General features: G+C 47.5%; 2 protein-coding genes across 2 annotated transcripts; one reads left to right on the top strand and one right to left on the bottom strand.

Annotated features, from left to right (window-relative positions):
* Positions 1-243: 243 nt before the first annotated feature.
* On the top strand, positions 244-16,964 carry Gls2 (glutaminase 2). The gene is made up of 18 exons (XM_004649987.2): positions 244-425; positions 5,567-5,666; positions 6,036-6,157; positions 6,711-6,840; positions 7,826-7,905; positions 7,992-8,155; positions 8,335-8,393; positions 10,209-10,241; positions 10,731-10,789; positions 11,439-11,505; positions 11,643-11,693; positions 11,877-12,053; positions 13,248-13,379; positions 13,829-13,921; positions 14,091-14,152; positions 15,830-15,906; positions 16,164-16,227; positions 16,346-16,964. The coding sequence occupies exons 1-18, from the start codon at positions 244-246 to the stop codon at positions 16,500-16,502; spliced, it is 1,809 nt and encodes a 602-aa protein (XP_004650044.1). The 3' UTR covers positions 16,503-16,964.
* A 13-nt stretch (positions 16,965-16,977) lies between these two features.
* Positions 16,978-18,964, bottom strand: Spryd4 (SPRY domain containing 4). The gene is made up of 2 exons (XM_004649986.2): positions 18,858-18,964; positions 16,978-18,535 (listed from the first exon to the last, which is right to left on the bottom strand). Exons 1-2 carry the CDS (start codon positions 18,940-18,942, stop codon positions 17,997-17,999), a joined length of 624 nt encoding a protein of 207 aa, XP_004650043.1. The 5' UTR covers positions 18,943-18,964; the 3' UTR covers positions 16,978-17,996.
* Positions 18,965-21,152: the final 2,188 nt, after the last annotated feature.

Raw genomic sequence — 21,152 nt, 5'->3', positions numbered from 1 at the left:
CCCCGTCCTGGCCCGAGCAGTTCAGGGACTGGCCCCTCCTCCGGCCCCACCCCAGCCCCGGGCCCCTGTCCCCCGCGGGCTCGGCCCGCCGTCGCACTCTCGCCGCAGCGCAGCGCACCGCACCTTGCGGCGCCCGCGACTCCCTCCGCCCCTCCCTCCCTCCTGCCCGCCCTCCTTCCCTCCCTCCCAGCCGCCGCTCCGACGCTCGCGGCGCTCGGGCCAGGCCGGCGGCGCGCCGGGGGCATGCGCTCCATGAGGGCTCTGCAGAATGCGCTGAGCCGGGCCGGTGGGCACAGCCGGCGGGGAGGCTGGGGTCACCCGAGCCGGAGCCCACTCCTTGGCAGGGGAGTCCGCTACCACCTCAGTGAGGCCGCGGCGTCGGGCAGGGCGACGCCGCACAGCCACCAGCCGCTGCACAAGGATCAGTAAGGCTCGCGGGACAGGGGCAAGGGGACAGGCTCGCTCCCACTCCCGCTGTCGTTCTCGCTCAGCTCCCTGGGAGCCCCGTCCCCCAGAGAGCGCATCTCGTCTTCCCTCTCTTCTCGCTCACTAGCCTGCGATGCCTTTTCCTTTAGATGTGGGGCTTTGGGTCCGCCGCGCTCGGGCGGTAGCGTGCTGTCCGCCCGCCAGGGCGTTTGGGCAGGTCGGTCTCCGAGATGCCTGTCCCAGGTGCGTACTGAACTGGGGACGCCGGCGAGCGCGGTGCTGCTCGGTGCGCGTGTCGGTGGTGCGCAGGGCCGGGTGCGCACCTGCCGTCCTCCTCCCCTCCTCTCTGGTCCTCGGGCGTTTTTTAGGGAATGTGTGGGTATTGGGTATGTAGCAGCTTCCTGCCCCAGGTTCAAGTGTACTCGGATCTGTCTGGGTGATGCGTCTTTCTGCGCGTCCTCTGTTGTGTAGTGTGTGGTGCGCGTTGCGCTATCGGTGCGCTGGTGCGTGCGTGTGAGTCGAGTGTGTTCGTAGCAAGGCTCCCCAATCTGTAGAATAAGGGTGATTTCCAAAGTGGTCGTTGAATGGAGAGAATATCTATAAAAGGAGGGAAAAATTCAAGACCCAGATTTCCCAAACCAGAGTCAGTCCGAGCCATTATTGATGCTGCTCAGGCTCCCTGAATGGAAGGCTTCTTCCTTTGGGCCCATCTATTTCCATGGAGGTCGAACTTCTCTCCCCCCCACCACCCAGGAATACTTGGTAGCCATGCCTTTTTCCCCTCCAAGACGCAGATAGCACTGAGCAGAAAATCTTGTCCTCTCTAGAGCTACATACAGCTTAGCACAGTCCAGTAGCCCCTGTCCTATTCTAGCAAAACAGGAAATGGGCCATCTCCCCTGTCGTTGATACCTACTTCATGACCTTCAAAAATATACTTATATATCATAATTAAAGTTACCACAGGAGGCTGAGGTAGGAGGATCCCCGTGAATTTGAAGCCAACCTGGACTACAGAGTGGGTTCCAGGTCAGCCTGGGCTAGAGTGAGACCCTACCTCGAAAACAAACAAAAATGATGAACCAGCACACTACCTCACCGCCACTGGAGCTCCTGTCCTGTAGTTCAGCTTGTTGGTTAAAGTCCAATAAGTTCTTTTTTTTTATTTAATTTTTATTAACATTTTCCATGATTAACGTCCAATAAGTTCTTTTTATTAGTAGTGATCATTATTATGCATTACTTTTCCATTATTTCTTCTAGAGGCATGGAACACAAAGATTTCTTTTGGTTTTATTTAGTTTTTTATTAACAATTTCCATGATTATAAAAAAAATCCCGTGGTAATACCCTCCTTCCCCCCTTTGAAACTCCATTTTCCCCATCTCAATTTTATTTTGATGTTATGATCTTTTCCTCCTATTATGATGGTCTTGTGTAGGTAGTGTCAGGCACTGGAACACAAAGATTTCTAAATCACTAGCCCACTTCCTCCCAAATAATTACCATGGGAGGATGCTGGTGGGATAAAATATGTCTTCAGAGTGGGGAGGTAGAGATACTCCTTGCTCTTCCATACACACCTTCATGGATCAGTGATGGACTGTTGTTAGGAATCCTAGTTTCTCTTCCTGTGACTTAGTATACTTTAAGGACTTGGGGAAGGACTTAGACCGCTGGCTCATTAATTGACATTATTGGCTGATGAGCTATTGGAAGTATGACATCATGAGGGGGCAGGGTTTCTGCAATTGAGGGAAAGGAGGGCAGTGAAGAGGAAATGCTATGCAGTCTGGCTTATTCACCCTCACCCCCCAAGTACGGTCTTATGGTCTTACTGTAGCCCAGACTGACCTGGAACTGACACTAGCCCTAGGCTGGCCTCCAACTCATGACCATCCACCTACCTCAGTCTTTGGAGTGCTGGGATTAGATGTGCACGTCCCCATGTCTGGCCCTAGTTTTTGTTTCTTGTTTGGTTTTCTTGAGTAGTCTTGCTGCTCTAGCTCAGGATGACCTGGAATTTACTATGTAGTTTCAGACTGGCCTCGAACTCACAGCCATCATCTGACTCCCAAGTGCTGGGCTCAAAGGTCCGCACCACCATGCCTGGCTTATTTTTATTCATTTGCAAGGAGAGACTGTTAGGGCCTCTTGCCAGTGCAAACAAACTCCAGACACATGCTACTTTGCATCTGGCTTTATGTGGCAACTGGGGAACTGAACCCTGGACTGTCAGGCTTTGCAAGCCAAGTGCCTTTAACTGCTGAGCCATCTCTCCAGACCCCACCTGTTTTAGAAAATTTATTTTAAATATCTTATTTACTTATTTTGAGAGAGAGAGAGAGAGATTAGGGCCCTCTAGCCACTATAAATGAACTCCATCATGTGCCATCTTGTGCATCTGGCTTTATGTGGGTACTGGGGAATTGAACCCAGGTTGTTAGGCTTTGTAGGCAAGCGCCTTAACTGCTGAGCCATGTCTCCAGCCCCTATTTTTTTTTTTAATTATTTGGGCTGGAGGGATATCTTAGTGGTTAAGGCGTTTGCCTACAAAGCAAAGGACCCAGGTTCTTTTCCCCAAGACCCACGTTAGCCAGCTGCACAAGGGGTGCACGTGTCTGGAGTTCATTTGCAGTAGCTGGAGGCCCTGACATGCTCATTCTCTCTCTCCCTCCCTCCCCCTCTTTCTCTGTCAAATAAATAAATAAATTTTAAAAATATTTATTTGCAAGCAGTGAGGGATATACAGAGAAGAAAGACAAAGAGAATGGGTGTGCTAGGGCCTCCAGCTACTGCTAATGAAATCCAGGTGCATGCACCACTTTGTGAAGCTGGCTTTACTTGGGTACTGGGGTCTCAAACCCAGATCATTAGGGTTTGTAGGCAAGTGACCTAACTGCTGAGCCCCACACCTGTTTGTTTGTTTGTTTTTTTTTTGAGACAGGGTTGACAGGGTTTCATGTAGATGAGAATGATCAAGAACTCCTGGTCTTCTGCCTCTGCCTTCCAAGTGCTCTGATTACAGGCATGTAACTTTTATTTATTTTATTTTTGTGGTAAGGTCTCACTCTCGCTCAGGCTGACCTGGAATTCACTATGTAGTTTCAGGGTGGCCTTGAACTCATGGCAGTCGATCCTACTACCTCTGCCTCCCAAGTGCTGGCATTAAAGGAATGTGCCACCACGCCTGGCCAGGCATATAACTTTTTTTTGTTTTGTTTTGTTTTGACTTTACTGTATTCTGTAAGTTTGAGAGTTAAACACACAGCCACAGAAGCTTTGCAGTACTGAGCAGTTTTACAGCAAACACGGATCCCTGCGCGGTCATCTCTACGTGACCCTGGTGACAGAGGTACTGTGAGCGCAGTCAGTCTGTCTTTGCTGCCTGTCTGGTCAGCGTGAGCTCACATCGGAGCACAGCAGGGCGGCCCCGGGGAACCACACCAGCGTGGTTGGTGAATGGTTGTGTATAGAACTGACTTGAAGGCTCATTCTGCAATAGTCCTATAGACCAGGCACACACACTGACAGATGGAAAATGTCACGTCTATTGACAAGATAATGTGTTACTTATGTTTCAAGTTTAAAACTCCAGGGCACTTTAAAAGCAGACAATACAAGGTGCTCTAATTCTAGATGCCATAACCTATTCTAGTAGTGAGGCATGTAACTTTTAATGTCACTGAATATATGATGTGAATGACATTATTTTTTGTTTGCTGTTCTGTGTGTGTGAGATGCATGTGTGTGCATATTCATGTGTGTGGGTGTGGGTACTCATGTGCTATGGGGTGAGTGTGAAGGTCAGAGGACGACTTAGATGTCAGTCCTTACCTTGTTTTGCCTCGTCTTCTTTTCAGGCAAGGTCTCTTGTTCACTGCTATTCACCAGCATAGCTGACCAGCAAGCTTCCAGGAAATTCTCCTGTCCTTGCTTCCCTGCTCACCGCAGGCATGCTGAGATTACGATGCTCACATTGTAACCCCAGCTTTGTATGTGGGTTCTGGGGAACTGAGCCATCTCCCCAGCTCGGTTTTAATTTTTTTTTTTTTTTTTTTTGGTTTTTCGAGGTAGGGCTCACTCTGGTCCAGGCTGACCTGGAATTAACTCTATAGTCTCAGGGTGGCCTTGAACTCATGGCGATCCTCCTACCTCTGCCTTCCGAGTGCTGGGATTAAAGGCGTATGCCACCACGCCCGGCTCAATTATTTGTTTTTTGAGACATGATCTTGCAATATAGCCCAGGCTGGTCTCCATCCTATGATTCTCCTGCCTTAGTTTCTCCAATGCTGGAATTAAAGGTGTGAGCACATTTAGTTTCTGTTTTCCTTTCTTTTCTACTGCATAATATTCTATCATATGTATATACATAATATACTAATGCATATGTAGGTTGCTTCTAATCTCTTTTTAAAATTCTATTTTGGGGGGGCAGGGTCTGATGTAGCCCAAGTTGGACTTGAGCTCATTATGTAGTTGAACTCCATTATGCAGTTGATTCTCCTATTCTCCTGCCTCTACTTCCAAAGTGCTATGATTATAGGTGTGGGTTACCATGCCCAGCTTATGCCACAGGCATTTTAGTAGAGAAGTGTTGAGTTTTAGAATGATTACCAGCATGGATGGCAAGAAAGAACGGTGGCAATGAGGTAACAGACAAGGAGCTGACTATAAGCATGATATACTGAGCATTCCTTTGTGCCAGGAAATTTTTCATGGAATATGCTCTGAAAGCCTCACATCACCCAGGTGAAGTAGACATTACTATCTTTATTTTATAGATAAGGAAGCAATTTCAACAATATTACATGACCTGCCTAATTATATAGCTAGTAAGGAGCAAAGTCTGATTCTTTCCATTCCACCATACTGCACAGGAGGAAAAAGGGTAGATTTGAGAGAAATAAAAAAATAAACCAAAAAAAAAGAAATGAAGGCTGAAAGTCAAGAGTAAAAGCGAGAGAGTAAGACCTACGACTTCTTGGGCAAGGGATGAAAGCTAGGATTGCAGTCTAGATCAGATGGCTCAGGGAAGAGGCAAAGAATGACACCCACCCGAAGACAGGCCTGTGCTCCAGGAGGAGGAGCAGGGAGCAGTTCTCAGGCTCCTGCCCTCCTCCCCTGTCTCTGCCCCCAGCGACGCATCAGAGAGTGGCATGCTGTCCCGCCTTGGAGATCTGCTCTTCTACACTATTGCTGAGGGACAGGAGAGGATCCCTATCCACAAGTTCACTACTGTAAGTTGCTTTCTACCTGTTCAGAACCCCAATCCCTTAGCATCTCTGGAAAGTGGGGAAAAGGAGGGTCAAACAAGTACCGGGTAGCTAATGGGTTGCTGTGTGAGGATGATGACTACAGAGGGATAATAGCAACTGCCTGTGCTGAGAATACAGTCCATCCCTGCCCCAAGCCCAGATTAACACTCTATGAAAAGACGGCAGAAAAGCCATGTTAGCCTTCAACCCCTCTTCAGTCTCTTTTCTGACTCTTCAAAATCATTTGTTCCACCTATTGGTGTTGAATTAACTGAGTATCTCCTGGAAAAGACTATGAGGAAAGTACTGTCTTTTAAGCTCACCTTACCAGGCCTCTTCTTTTCCTCAAAGGCACTGAAGGCCACTGGACTGCAGACATCGGATCCAAGGCTCCGGGACTGCATAAACCAGATGCACCGCATGGTCCAAGAGTCCAGCAGTGGTGGCCTCTTAGATCGAGAGCTCTTCCAAAAGTGAGAGCCCCAGAAATGGGCACTGCTCCCAAAAACTGTTCTGTGAACAGGGAAAATCTTGGGGATAATACAGCTCAACCCCCTCCTTTGGTTTATTATTTTTTTATTCAAGCAGTGAATGACTATTCAACGCAAAAGTTCAAACATTACAGAAACACATATTCTTTCTCTCTCTTCCCAGAAGGAAACATTGTTGACAAATTAATGAGTATCTTACATAAAATCTTAGCATTTGCATAGAAATATGAATATATGCACATATATAATTTAGGACTTCTCAAATCTAAAGTTTACATACTAATTCTCATGGTAATCTTTTTCTCATATCCCAAAACAATGTCTTGGAGTATCTTTCCATATCATTACAACCCATCATTTTAGAGGTGAGGAAACTAAAGCCTGGAAAGTTGACCTGCCAGAAGTCACACAGCTCTTAGTAGTCCCAAACCAGATGAGCGCTGGACAACCTTGCCTATTCCCAACCTCCCTGGCTCCAGAGTTGAGTCCCGGCTGCATCTCCCCAGCCCCTAATACGATCATGTCTGGGATCCAGGTGTGTGAGCAGCAACATTGTGCTCCTGACCCAGGCATTCCGAAAGAAGTTTGTCATTCCTGATTTTGAGGAGTTCACGAGCCATGTGGATCGCATCTTTGAGGATGCCAAAGAGCCCACTGGAGGCAAAGTGAGGGCCAGGGGAATAAGGGAGGGACGAGGGCTCTGGGCCAGATACACCTTGTTTCTCAGAGACATGTTGGGGCTGGGAATTCAGTGATGACAGACAGAAGCAGAACTTCTACAAATGAGAACATGGCTTCCTATGTTTCTATACATATGATTCCTATAGCATATAAGAGAATCCTAGGTTTTTATGGATACACATGGTATAATTAGCTGAGGATTGGGGGTATAGCTCAGTTGGCATAATGCTTGTTTAGCATGCACAAGGCTCTAGATTCCATCACCAGGAGTGTATAAAACCTAGTGTTTTATGCCTGTAATCTTAGCACTCATGAAGTGGAGGCAGGAGAATCAGAAGTTCAAGGTCAGCAGTTGAGAGGCAAAGGTAGAGGATCGCCGTGAGTTCAAGAAGGCCACCCTGAGACTACCAAGTGAATTCAGCCTGGGCTAGAGCAAGACCCTACCTCAAAGAAAAGAGAAGCTCAAGGTCATCAGCTATATACTCAGTTGGAGACCAGTCTGGTTTCCAAGTGACCCTGTCAAAAAAAAAAAAAAAAGAACAAGAAGTCAACTGAAGTCATGTGTGGTGGCTCTTATCTGTAACTCCAATATTCAGGAGCACTATAAGTTCAAAGCTAGCCTGGGCTACAGAACAAAGTGAGTTCCAGGTCAACTTGGGCTACAGAGTGAGACCAAAAAAAAGTCAATTGAACTGTCAAGGAGATTTATAGTATAACTGAGCATAAACCCCCAAAAGGGAAGCCACTTCCAGAATTCATGTATTACATTCTATAGGCTTTACTGCCATCTCTACAGGATCGGAACTATGTTAAGCTTCCCCAGGACGTCAGTATGGGTGTTTGGGGCAGCAACAGGCTAACAGACAGAGTTTTAGCCTTTATCTAAAAGCTTCTTCAGATCTGAATATAGCTCTGATCCTCTTCTCCACATTCAGTCCTCCTCCTTTTTCTCTACTCACTCATGCCCAGGTGGCAGCCTACATCCCTCACCTGGCCAAGTCAAACCCAGACCTGTGGGGTGTCTCCCTGTGCACTGTGGATGGTCAGCGGTGAGATGCTGGGTGAAAGGAAGGGGAGGCAGGGCATAGGGACAGAACAAAATCTAACCCCTTTGATGGTGCCTTTCTGCTTCCAGGCACTCTGTGGGACACACAAAGATCCCCTTCTGCCTGCAGTCCTGTGTCAAGCCTCTCACTTACGCCATCTCCATAAGCACCCTAGGCACTGAGTACGTGCACAAGTACGTGGGCAAGGAGCCCAGTGGCCTGCGCTACAACAAGCTCTCCCTCAATGAGGAAGGTGAGCATTCCGTGCTCGGATCAAACACAGCTAGCTCCCCACCCCCCGCCTCTTTTGTCTGTTTCTTTGCCTTTCCTCTCATCCAAGTATTAACCAGGCCCAACCCTGCCTAGCTTCAGAGTGGGCAGTCTATAAAGTAGGCTTTGCTCAACGGCTGATGAGGTTTGTATTTCCCCCAGGAATCCCCCATAACCCCATGGTCAATGCTGGTGCCATTGTCGTCAGCTCCCTGATCAAGGTCAGTGCCACTCTAACTTTCTGGAAGGTACTATTCTCTCAGCTCCCCCATGCCTGTACCCTCATGTTTGTTCAGCTCTGCAGGGAAATCAATGAGGTTGTACTGATCCTTTGAGGGTTTCCAGGAGGCGTGAAAGAGCACAACAGGGACCCTTGTGTAATGCTGATGATATTAGTAAGAGGGGCCGCACCACCTTCCTTACCCTCACCCCATAGTGTTTCTAGCTTCAACCTAGAACTCTGGAGCCCAGGGCTCCGTGATCCTTGGAGAAGGGAGTGGGTCATGATCCTTGCCAAGGGCCAAATGCCAAAGGTGGTAGGAGGACAACACCATTAAGCATTGATTGGCCACTCCTGGGCGAGGGACACACACAGAAGGGTGAATGGCCAGGCCAGGGCAGTTATTCACGTCACCTGGAACTGTGAGGTGGCCTTGAGCAAGTGTCAGGCAGGCCCATCAGCTGTAGGTCTCCCAGGGCTTGAGCAAGAACCCAGGAGCAGTGTTGCCAGTGACACCCAAGAGCCAATCAGAGCCTCTCCTGGGGAAGGTGGCGTTAGGAGCCCTGCCCCCCAGGAACCCAGGTGTCAGAGTCCCTGGGATGTTGACTGGATAGGGGACAGAGAGAGGCAGGAAGCAAGAACTCTGGGATAGGAGACCAGGCCAAGCTCACCCCTGTCCTGTAATGATTATTTACAGCTCTGCCTTTGGGTCTCGTTTCATCTCACTCCCATGAAGGTCAGCTGTGGCAAACTTGACTCTTAGAGAAAATCTTTAGCTTTAAAGCTGGGTATATAGCCCAGTGGTGAAGCGCTTGCCTCGCATGTGGGAGATCCTGGGTTCAATTCTAATGGCTGCCAAAAATATTTTATTTGGTTTATCAATATAATTGAATTTTTTTTCAAGGCAGAGGTGGGAGGATCGCCGTGAGCTCAAGGCCACCCTGAGACCACACAGTGAATTCCAGAATTCCAGGTCAGCCTGGGCTAGAGTGAGACCCTATCTTGAAAAAAAAATGATTAAAATTGAGGTTAGAGCTGGACATGTGGTGTACACCCTTAATTCCAGCATTTGGGAGGCAGAGTTAGGAGGATCACCATGAGTTTGAGGCCACCCTGAAACTACATAATGAATTCCAGGTCAGCCTTGGGGTAGTGGGAGACCCTACCTCAAAAAACTTTTTAAAAAATTAGGGTAAAATTGGGATGATGAGACTGAGGAGGGGTGAATGCTGATGGGGTTATCTGAATCCTCACTCCTTGATAATCTTAATTTTTTTTTATAGGGTCTCACTCTAGCCCAAGCTAACCTGGAAATCCCTATGTAGTCTCAGGGTGGCCTTGAACTCATGGCACTCCTCCTACCTCTTTTGCCAAAGTACTGAGGTTAAAGGCATACACCACCACACCAGGCTCTTAATTTTTTTTTTTTTTAAACCTAGGCTGTCCTTGAAGTCTTAGAAATCTTCCTGACTCAGACTTCCAAGTGCTGAGATTACAGGCATGAACCACCATAATGATTGCTTTTAAATATTGTTAGGCATATAGATGCATGCAAAAAAGTCTCAGTTGTCTAAAAATAAAAACTATGTCTGTAGTTTCAGCTACTTGGGAGGTGGAGGTAGGAACAGCACTTGAGCCCACAAGTTAAAGATCAGCCTGGGAAAAATAGGCCTATCTCAAAACAAACAGAAGTCATTGTAAATTGTAACACATTCCCTGTAGTAAGGCTAGTTTAACATGTCAACTCCACCTTATGACGCTTCTGTCTGTCGGCTTCTTAGGCTTAGAACACTAATCTCTCTTCCTTCCTCTGCAGATGGACTGTAACAAAGCAGAGAAGTTTGACTTTGTAAGTTCCTCGCCTCTTAGCTTCTTGCTTTTCTGCATGGCATGCCGTCCTAAGTGCCTGGCTCTAAGCCATCATGTGTTCCCACACATACACAGCAGAATGTCCAGGAGAGTGGGAATGTGCTGGCTTCACAAAGGAAGCCTCTTGAAGCCCTTGCCTTCTTACATATTTGTTTGAGAGAGAGTATGACAGTACCAGGGAACTCCTGCCCTGCAAATAAACTCCAGATACATGTGACACTTTGTGCATCTGGCTTTACATGGGCTCTTGGGAAATCAAACCCAGGCTTTCAGGCTTTGTAAGCAAGCGCCTCTAACCACTGAGCAATCTCTCCAGTCACAGCCTTTTTTTTTTTTTTTTTTTTAGCTTTTGCCTTCTTGACCAAAGTTGAGATAAGGACTGAGAGGTTCAGAAGGCTTGTGAGCCTGAGCCATGTTTAGTAGGGTTCCTTAGTCAAATGGCACCTCTCTTGCCTCTCTTCTCTTCTAGGTGTTGCAGTATCTGAATAAAATGGCTGGAAATGAATTCATGGGGTTCAGCAATGCCACGTAAGTCCCTGTTTACAGAATTAGCTGAATACACTGTGATTGTACTGTTGTGCACACTGAGTGGGAGAGGGAGACAGACAGACAGACAGCAGTGTGTAATCATCTTAGGAGGAAGAAATTCAAGAGGAACTTGGGCTTCCCCTCCCTCTGGGTCTCTTTGTTGACATTTACTTGGTGAAATAATGTTCCTTTTTTTTTTTCTTTCCCAAGGTAGGGTCTCACTCTAGCCCAGGTTGACCTGGAATTCACTAGGTAGTCTCAGGGTGGCCTCGAACTCACTGCGATCTTCCTCCCTCCCCAGTGCTGGGATTACAGGGTGCGCCACCACACCCAGTATAATGTTCCATTTCTAATTAGTATGTAATGAGAGAGACAGAATGATGGTTTGCCTAAATCCGAATCAAGAGTCCCAAAGCTGAAAACCATGCCAGATTTTCCTAGACCAGACAGCTTTGGGTGTTTGTTTGTTTGTTCTTCTTTTGTTCTGAGTTTGTGCTCAGTCAGAAGTTTCCACTGATACTTTGGGAAGTTATAAAGGGTCTGGTTCAGTTTGATACAAGTAATGTAGTTCTATGTCCAAGGGGAAGTAACTTTTCCTGCCTCCCCATACTCCTCAAACCTCAAGCACTAAATTGGGTATTTACTTCAGATTCCAGTCAGAGAAGGAAACTGGGGACCGGAACTATGCCATTGGCTATTATCTCAAGGAAAAGAAGGTACCTGGGAGAGGCCAGTAGAGAAAGCCCCTGAGAATTCTGCTGCTGGTAGAAGGGCAGAAGGGTTGGAGACTGGCTGAGACCCTGTCAGCATGAGAGTATGTCCTGAAGAGAATGTTCCACCCTCTTCCTTGCAGTGCTTTCCCAAGGGGGTGGACATGATGGCCGCCCTTGATCTCTACTTCCAGGTAGGCAAATGCTCTCAGGGTTAGGGGAACAGGGCAGACTGCTGACCTTCTCTGACTTACAGCAGACACTTGTCTCTGGTGGTTCTGTGAGAACCAGAAGACCTACAGGCCAAGAACACTGCTCTACACCAGGGAGCACTGTGTCCACACCCACAGCGCACTGTGACCTCCCTCTCTCTGCAGCTATGCTCTGTGGAGGTCACCTGTGAATCAGGCAGTGTCATGGCGGCCACCCTTGCCAATGGCGGGATCTGCCCCATCACAGGCGAGAGCGTGTTAAGTGCTGAAGCAGTGCGCAACACTCTCAGCCTCATGCATTCCTGCGGCATGTATGACTTCTCCGGCCAGTTTGCCTTCCACGTGAGTGTTTCGGGCCCTGCTATCCATCTCCCATAAGTTCAGTGCCAAGGACAGTGGTGGGTGCTTGTTTCTGCCTCCCACTCACAAACCTCCAGTCAAGCAGTTAAGATTAAGAATCCTAAAAAAAAAAAAAAAAAAAAAAAAGGAATAAAATTAAAAAATCCTTAGGGGGTGTTGTCAAGCATATTACATTCCTCAGATACATAGAAGCACAAAACGTTCCTGTGCAACCCTTTATAGCTGGCTGTCAGCCTAGATGTCACTTCTAAGGAGAGGTATGATTTTGTCTCAATTGGTTTTGTATGTGTGTGACACATAGCCTAGGCTGGCCTCAAACTCATGATGACTCTCCTGCCTCAGCCTCCTCAGCTAGGATTATAGGTATATATCAATGCATGTGACTTTTTTTGGTAACTTGTTTTGGCAATAGTGATAGAACCTATACCTTACCCATGCTAGGCAAATGTACTACCACTGGACCATGCCCTCAGCCCTAGAAGAGACTTTTCTGACTGCCCTATCTCAAATGAACCTGCCTCCATTCACAGCACCCTACTTCTTATTTATTATTTTTCCTACCAGAATAAAAGATTGTATCCCAGTTTTGGTACTACAGAAGAGTACTGTTAATCAAACAAGTTCCTAAGTGTGACAGGAAATGTCATGAGGGACCATAGCAATTAGAAGCTAATTAGTAGCCGGGCGTGGTGGTGCACGCCTCTAATCCCAGCACTCGGGGAGGCAGAGGTGGGAGGACTGCTGTGAATTCCAGGTCATCCTGGGCTAGTGTGAGACTCTACCTCAGAAAAACAAAAAATAGGGTGGAGAGATGGCTTAGCAGTTAAGCGCTTGCCTGTGAAGCCTAAGGACCCCGGTTCGAGGCTCGGTTCCCCAGGTCCCACGTTAGCCAGATGCACAAGGGGGTGCACACATCTGGAGTTTGTTTGCAGAGGCTGGAAACCCTGGCGTGCCCATTCTCTCTCTGTCTTTCTCTGTGGCTCTCAAATAAATAAATAAAAAAATTTAAACAAACCAAAACATAAAAATTTTTAAAAAGAAGCTAATTAATAAGCAAAAAAAAAAAAAGTCAAGATGAGTGTGGCCTTATCCATGAAGTCACTTAGAATAACTTGCCTTATTTTCCTAAATTTGGAAAACCCCTAGCTCACCCTCAGCCTCTGATCTGTTCTCTAGGTGGGCCTGCCAGCCAAGTCAGCTGTGTCAGGAGCCATCCTCCTGGTGGTACCCAATGTCATGGGAATGATGTGCCTGTCACCTCCACTGGATAAGTTAGGGAACAGCCAGAGGGGCATCAATTTCTGCCAGGTGAGCTGCTCAGCATATGTTTGTAATTTTATTTTATTTGGTTTTCCCAGGTAGGGTCTCACTCTTAGCCCAGGCTGACCTGGAATTCACTATGTAGTCTCAAACTGGCCTCCAATTCACAGTGCGCCTCCTACCTCTGCCCCCTAGTGCTAGGATTAAAGGCGTGCACCTCCACACCCAGCAGAGAGACAGAGAATGAGTGCACCAAGGCCTCTAGTCCCTGCAAATGAACACATGGGCCACTCTGTGCATCTGGCTTTACATGGGTACTGGGGAATCAAACTTGGATCATTAAGCTTTACAGGCAAGTCTTAACTGCTGAGCTGTCTCTCCAACCCTGTACTTAATATCTTCAATAAGGCAATAAATCAATGGTAGCCACTTATATGAAGCAAACTTGAGCTCTAATCAAGTTCAAGGAATAACAGGTCTTTGGCTTACAATTGTAGAAGCTGGTGTCCCTCTTTAATTTCCACAACTATGACAACCTGCGGCATTGTGCTCGGAAATTAGACCCACGGCGTGAAGGGGGAGAAGTTCGGGTAAGAAAAACCCCAGGTGGTTTGAAGGATACTTCAGAGAGAACATTCCATAATACTTCATAGCAAGCCACTTGGTGAAGCATCCATAGGGGAGGGCCATAGGTTACAGTTGGGCAGGGGTAGATTCAAAGCCACAGCTAATCTCAGGTGGGTGTGTTCTATGTTCCAGAACAAGACTGTGGTGAACCTGTTATTTGCTGCATACAGTGGAGATGTCTCAGCTCTTCGAAGGTAATTCTTCCTTTTCTTTTCTCTTTTTTTATTTTTAGTATTTGAGAGCAACAGAGAAAGAGGCAGAGAGAGAGCGAGAGAGAGAGAGAATGGGTGCACCAGGGCCTCCAGTCACTGCAAATGAACTCCAGACACATGCGCCCCTTTGTGCATCTGGCTAATGTGGGTTCTGGAGAATCAAGCCTCGAACTGGGGTCCTTAGGCTTCACAGGCAAGCACTTAACCACTAAGCCATCTCTCCAGCCTTTTTTTTTTTTTTTTTTTCCACCCCTGAGATAGGGCCTCACTTTAGCTCAGACTGACCTGGAATTCACTATGTAGTCTCAGGGTGGCCTTGAACTCACAGCAATCCTCCTACCTCTGCTGGGATTAAAGGCATGAACCTCCATGCCTGGCTTTTGAAGGTAATTCTATGAAGACCAAATGCAAACAATAAAATGTACCTGGTCAGAGATTATATTAGGAGGCGGCACAGCCAAACAGTTAAATGTTTCAGCTTTAGGGTTAGACAGAATTGACATAGATTACACTTAAAGAATCCATTTGTTTGTGTTTATTTTTTGTTTTATCTTTTTAAAAATATTTTTAAAATTTTGTAATTTTATTTATTTGAGAGTGACAGAAAGAGGGAGAGAGAAAGAGAGAATGGACACGCCAGGGCTTCCAGCCATTGCAAATGAACTCCAGATGTATGTGCCCCCTTGTGCATCTGGCTAATGTGGGTCCTGGGGAATCGAAGCTCAAACCAGGGTCCTTTGGCTTCACAGGCAAGCAACTAACCGCTAAGCCATCTCTCCAGCCCTTGTTTTGTTTTTTGAGGTAGGGTCTTATTCTAGCTCAGGCTGACCTGGGATTCACTATGAAGTCTCAGGGTGGCCTCCAACACACAGTGATCGTCCTACCTCTGGCTCCCAAGTGCTGGGATTAAAGGCATGCGCCACCACCACAAGGGGCTGGCTTGTCTTTTTTTTTTTTTTAAGAGCAAAGTGTCTTATATGGAATAAAAACTTAATAGCAATGACTGTTGTTAACTATAGTATAAACAGCATCATTCTTGGGGACAGGGACTCTGCTTCAAGTGGATTACCAACATTAATAAATACACTACAACTAGACAGCCATGTTTATGGAAACATCACACTGCCACCTTACCTAAGTGGGAATAACAGTCTCATCCAATACAGAACAGATTATGCAAAACCTACAAAGTTTACCTGGACATTGTGGCACATGCCTTTAATCCTACCACTCAGGAGGCTGAGGTAGAATGATCATTGTGAGTTCGAGGCCACGCTGGACTACAGAGTAAGTTCCAGGTCAGTCTGGGCTAGAGGGCCTACTTCAAAATAATAATAAAAAAGAAAGATCCCTACAAAATTTGGTATTGACTGGGTTTTCTTTGTTATTGTTTGTTTGTTTGTTTTTTCAAGGTAGGGTCTCACTCTAGCCCATGCTGACCTGAAATTCATTATGCAGTCTCAGGGTAGCCTCAAACTCACTGCAATCTTCCTACCTCTGCCTCCCAGTTCTGGGATTAAAGACATGTGCTTCCACACTCAGCTAGTTTTAATTTTTCTGGAACATCCAGTCTGTCCTCACTTCAGAAAGAAAACTGGTGATGCTAGACTGATCTGGCTAACCCTGGCTGTTTTTGTTTTTTTTTTCCCCTACCCTCAGATTTGCTTTGTCAGCCATGGATATGGAACAGAAAGACTATGACTCCCGCACAGCCCTGCATGTTGCTGCAGCTGAAGGTATTCAAAGGGTTAAGTGGGGAAAGGAAAGTGTAATACTTTATCCAGAATACCCATGTTTATGTGTCCTCAGGGTTAGAGGGGCAACAGCCAATTTTGTCCAGATGCCTTTCAGCCAACAAACTATTACTGGATGTTGGCAGGGAACAAATGTCCAGCCTTTCCCTCCTCCCCTCTTGGTAGACTCTAGTTGCCAAAGGTCTGCACCAGATGGCCCAGGAGCTGGACCCTCATTTTCCTTCTACCCATATTCCTAGGACACACGGAAGTTGTTAAATTTCTGATCGAGGCTTGCAAAGTGAACCCTTTTGTCAAGGACAGGTGAGTAGGATTGGGCTAAAAAGGCAGGAGAGTGGCCTAGCTTCCCCACTACGGATATGCACACAATTGGGGCACTTTCTTGTCTGCTGTGCCTCACTATGGTCACTGGTCCTTCCAGGTGGGGCAACATTCCCCTGGATGATGCTGTGCAGTTCAACCACCTGGAGGTGGTCAAACTGCTTCAAGATTACCAGGACTCCTACATGCTCTCCGAGACTCAGGCTGAGGCAGCAGCTGAGACCCTGTCCAAAGAGAACTTGGAAAGTATGGTGTGAGGTCATGAACAGTCCCTGCTCAAGAAAAAGCATGACCCAGCCATGCATTTAACCCCCAGCCACCACAGATATCATGGACAGCTGCTTCAGTGGGGACCAGCAAAGCAATTTGGTAATGGGGTCCAGTGCATTGTGTGAGACTCAAAATACCCTACTCCCTCAGTAAACACAGCAGAAAGAGGAGCCTCAGTGGACATCTGTATCCATGGATACATCAAGGTATAGACAGCCTATTGACTTGGCCCACTCAAAGCCATCCCAGGTCTTTATTCAGGTCCCTCTTCCTCTCCCTGAAGCAGTCAACATGAGCGCAAGTGACTCCAGTGGAGGTACGCTAGCCACCATGCATATCTATGTCGAGTAAAAGGAAGGAGGGGCCTAAGCACCTGACTTTATAGTAGTCTGCAGAGATCTGTCCCCCTTACCCAGGGACATGTTGCTGCTGCTAACAGCAATTTTATAGACAGAGAAAGTATTTTGTGTTGAAATAAAACTTTAATTACACAAATTATTCCTTTTTTGCTAACCTAGTTATTCTTTCTCCCCTGGGGGTTACCATCATAGAAGGTAGAATTAGACCCACACGGACAGAGCCCAAACAGTACATATTTCACATACATAGTTATCTACTCCACCAGGTTCTTCTCAACCCCAAATACTGCTTAGATTATGTATATTCTGTCGCCAAGAGGAATGGGGGTTTGGGTCTGAACATGCCCCAAAATGGATCGTCCAAAATCTTCCCTACTTTCCCCCTAACTTTTTGCTGTGGCAGATGAAGAAGGAACTTCTCCAGAATAAAGCTCCTGGTACTAAGACCCTAGATGCCCCCAGGAGCACTTCTCCTTTGGTCACAGCTATAACTGGCACAATGATTATGAACTGGCTGCATGAAGGCAGATGGACTCGGGTGCAGTTAGCTACAGCTGTGTGGGGCTGAGGCTCTGTGGTGTTGAGGTACCGGGGAAGGAGAGCTCTAATCTCACTCTGACCCACTCACCCACTCAGTCAAAGCACTGAGGAAGTCAGAGCTGAGTCCAAAGTGCTACAGAGAAAGGGCCAAGTCGCTGACCCCCACTCTTCCAGCCAGAGGTAGAAAGGATTTACTCTGGAGAGATTTGATGAATGCCCCAAACAACTAACATGTAGGTAGGGAGAGAGAGGTAGCACTGAATCAGTTTGAACAGAGCTGAAAGACCCCAGGACTGAACACGGAGAAACAATTCCAGGGGGAGGTAGAAGGACCCGAGGAAGCAGTCCAGGGAGACAATCACCCAGTGACCTCAGAAACTGGCAGTAATTCGAGGGGTGGGGAGGTGGGGAAGGCCTGGCTCTATGCCTAGTTTCCAGAGGGGTAGAGGCCTAAGATAACTAAGACATTGCACAGAGGACCCGAACTGAATGGTGGCAGCGACTGGATGCTTGGGGCCAAAGTAATACGGCTTTCGACACTTGCCACAGAAGCATGATTAGGGACTCCAAATGATGGACACACTAGAGACCCTCTGGCACCTCAAGGCCTGAGTGGGTCAGCAGTTCTCCATCCCATAGAGCAAAAGCAGGCACCACTGGGCCTTGGAAATCTGTCTGTATTGTGTGGACCACAGAGACCTGGCTCACATCCACCAAGCTCAGCTTCTTGGCCTCATACTCCAGCAGCAGCCCCACCTTCTCTGGCTGCCCGATGCCCTCAAGTGGGGCTTTCTCGTTGGCCAGCATGGTGTGCCACTTGCGCTGAGAATAGGAGAACACCCAGGACCGATCATCAACACCGATGCAGTTATCCCGAGACATGTCCACATCGGCCACTCCTATCCGGAACTGTTGGGAGCGCTTCACCGTCACCTCCCAGTAGTGTCTGCCACTGGTGATCGCTGTGTCCGCCAGCACCACTGCCCACTCCCGGAAGCGCTCCACATTCAAGGCCACCTTGGTGGGCTCCAATCCCACCAGGCCATATTTGACACCTGTGTCGCCTTTGAAGAGGGCCAGGCTGCTGTGGGCAGTTTTCTCTTCCAGTTTGAAACTGATGCCTGCGGGCAGAGCAAAAAGACTAGACAATGACAGAAGCTAGAACCCCAAGGGCTAGTGACATGTTTTGATCTCAGACATCCCGAAAAAGCAGGGCAGACTGCAATGACCAGATGGCAAGAGTAGGTGACGTCTCTAGTGGGGCAAGCCAAGGAGCAGAGAAACACAGCCCGGGAAAGCGTCAGATTTAAAGAAACCAAATGGTGCGCAAGTTTTGCAACCTCGAAGCTGATGGAGGTGGGGAAATTTAATGAGTTCCAGGAATAACAGAAGGAAACGGCGGGCGCTGAAAGAGTAAAGGCAGAGTCAAGGAGCTAGCCCTACCTCTCCGGGCCTCGCCGGCCGCAGCCCCCCAGCGTTTGGCTCCCCAGCGGCACAAGCTCCACGAGCGCGCAAAGGGCAGCGCCATCTTGCGCCACCGTTGTGCCGGCCACGCCCCGGCTCCGCCCGCCGCCGCCGGGCCACGTGCGTCCGCGCCGCGCGATGACGCGGAGACAGCGCCGGCTTGAGTGGCGAGTGCTGAGTTCCCGGCCCAGGACGGCCGGCTGCAATTCGTCGTCTTTCTGTGGCGGGAAGGGCCGTTTGTGCCTCAGCTGATTAGAGCTTCTAGAGGAGACATAAAAACAATCTCTTCTAGCTGGACATGGTGGCGCACGCCTTTAATCCCAGCGTTTAGGAAGCAGAGGTAGGAGGATCGCCATGAGTTCGAGGCCACCCTGAGACTGCACAGTGAATTCCGGGGCCAGCGTGAGACCCTACGAAGCCAAAGAACCGCAGTTCGGTTCCCCCAGGACCCACATAAGCCAGATTCACAAGGTGATGCAGGCGTATGGAGTTTGTTTGCAATGGCTAAAGGCCCTGACACACCTATTCTGTGTCTTCCTCTCTCTCAAATAAAGTAAATTAAAAAAATTTTAAATCCCCAACAAAAGGTGCTAGTCTCAGGCTAGAGAGATGGTTAAAAGCGCTTGCTTGCAAAGCCTAAGGATTCCAAATTCGATTGCCCAGTACTCAAGTAAAGTCAGACGCACAAGTTGGTGCATGTATCTGGGGTTCATTTACAGTGGCTGGAGGCATTAGTGTGCCCATTCTCTCTTCCCCTCTTTCTCTCAAGTAAATAAACAACAGCAAAAACACATCAGCCAGGCGGGCGCGGTGGCACATGCATTTAATCCCAGCACTTGGGAGGCAGTGGTAGGAGGATCACTGTGAATTCGAGGCCACCCTGAGACAACATAGTGAATTCCAGGTCAGCCTGAGCTAGAGTGAGACCCTACCTCGGGGGGAAGTGGGGGGGGGGGTAAGGTTACCACTCTCATACTTAAAAAAACACTTTTTATAGCTGGGCATGTTGGAACATGCCTTCTTTAATCCCAGCACTTGGAAGGCAGAAGTAGGAGGATCGCCATGTGTTCAAGGCCACCCTGAGACTACATCACATAGTAAATTCCAGTTCAGCCTGGGGGCTAGAGTGAGACCCTACCTACCTCAAAACACCACAAAAAAAAAAAAAAATTTTTTTTTTAGTTTATTTATGAGAGAGACAGAGGCCAATAGCAAGAATTGGCACACTAGGGCTTTCAGCTGCTGCAAACTCCAAACTCATGTATTACCTTGGGCATCTGGCTTACATGGGTCCTGGGGAATCGAACATAGGTCTGTTGGCTTCATAGGCAAGTGCCTTAACCTCTACGCCTCTCTCCAGCCTCTCCTCTTATTCTTAAAATTGAAATTTGGAAGCCAGACTCGTTTGCACATGCCTTCATACAAGTAATTGGGAGGCAGAGGTAGGAGGATCACCATGAGTTCAAGGCCACCCTGAAACTACAGAGTGAATTCTAGGTCAGCCTGAGCTACAGGGAGACCCTACCACGAAAAACCAAAAGAAATTGAAATTTAGACTGGAGAGATTGCTCAGTGCTTAAGCCACTTGCCTGCAAAACCTAACTACTGGAGTTAGATTCCCTGGTACCCACATGCACAAAAAGGGCATATTCATCTGAAGTTCTTTTGCAGTGGCTAGAGGCCTTAATGTGCCCATTCTCTGTCTCTCTCTCTCTCTCTCTCTCTGCTTGCAAATAAATAAATATATTTACTTATATTTGTTATAAAATTTATTTATTTATTTATTTTGTATTTTTTTTTTAAGGTAGGGTCTCACTAGCCCAGACTGACCTGGATTTCACTGTGTAGTCTCATGGTGGCCTGAAACTCACAGTGATCTTCCTACCTCTGCCTCCCAAATGCTGGGATTAAAGGTATGCACCTCCACACCCAGCTTAAAAAATATTTTAAAAATTCAAATTTACAAACCATGAACCTTAATTTTAAAAAATCCATTAGGGCTGGAGAGATGGCTTAGCAGTTAAGGCACTTGCCTGCAAAGCCAAAGGACCCAGGTTTGATTCCCCAGGACCCAAATAAAGCTGGGAGTTGATTTTCTTTTTCTTTTTTTCTTGTGGCTAGAGGTCCTAGCGTGCCCATTTCTCTCTCTCTCAAATAAGTAAATAAAAATAAAATATAAAAAAATTAAAACTCCTTTAATATATGCTGGAGAGATGGTTAAGCGATTAAGGCACTTGCCTGCAAAGCCTAAGGAGCCAGGTTTGATTCTCCAGA

This window comes from Jaculus jaculus, chromosome 6 (assembly GCF_020740685.1).
Source record: "Jaculus jaculus isolate mJacJac1 chromosome 6, mJacJac1.mat.Y.cur, whole genome shotgun sequence".
NCBI classification, from domain to species: Eukaryota; Metazoa; Chordata; class Mammalia; order Rodentia; family Dipodidae; genus Jaculus; species Jaculus jaculus.
The sequence above is the reverse complement of the archived record's forward strand: the minus strand, read 5'-3'. Positions and strand labels throughout refer to the sequence as shown.

Coding starts and splice junctions, on each gene's coding strand:
- Gls2 (XM_004649987.2), top strand. CDS start 244: ATGCGCTCCATGAGGGCTCTGCAGAATGCGCTGAGCCGGGCCGGTGGG. Junction 6,841..7,825: donor AAGAGCCCACTGGAGGCAAA/GTGAGGGCCAGG, acceptor ACTCATGCCCAG/GTGGCAGCCTACATCCCTCA. Junction 15,907..16,163: donor GCATGTTGCTGCAGCTGAAG/GTATTCAAAGGG, acceptor CCATATTCCTAG/GACACACGGAAGTTGTTAAA.
- Spryd4 (XM_004649986.2), bottom strand. CDS start 18,942: ATGGCGCTGCCCTTTGCGCGCTCGTGGAGCTTGTGCCGCTGGGGAGCC. Junction 18,536..18,857: donor GGCCGGCGAGGCCCGGAGAG/GTAGGGCTAGCT, acceptor CTCTGCCCGCAG/GCATCAGTTTCAAACTGGAA.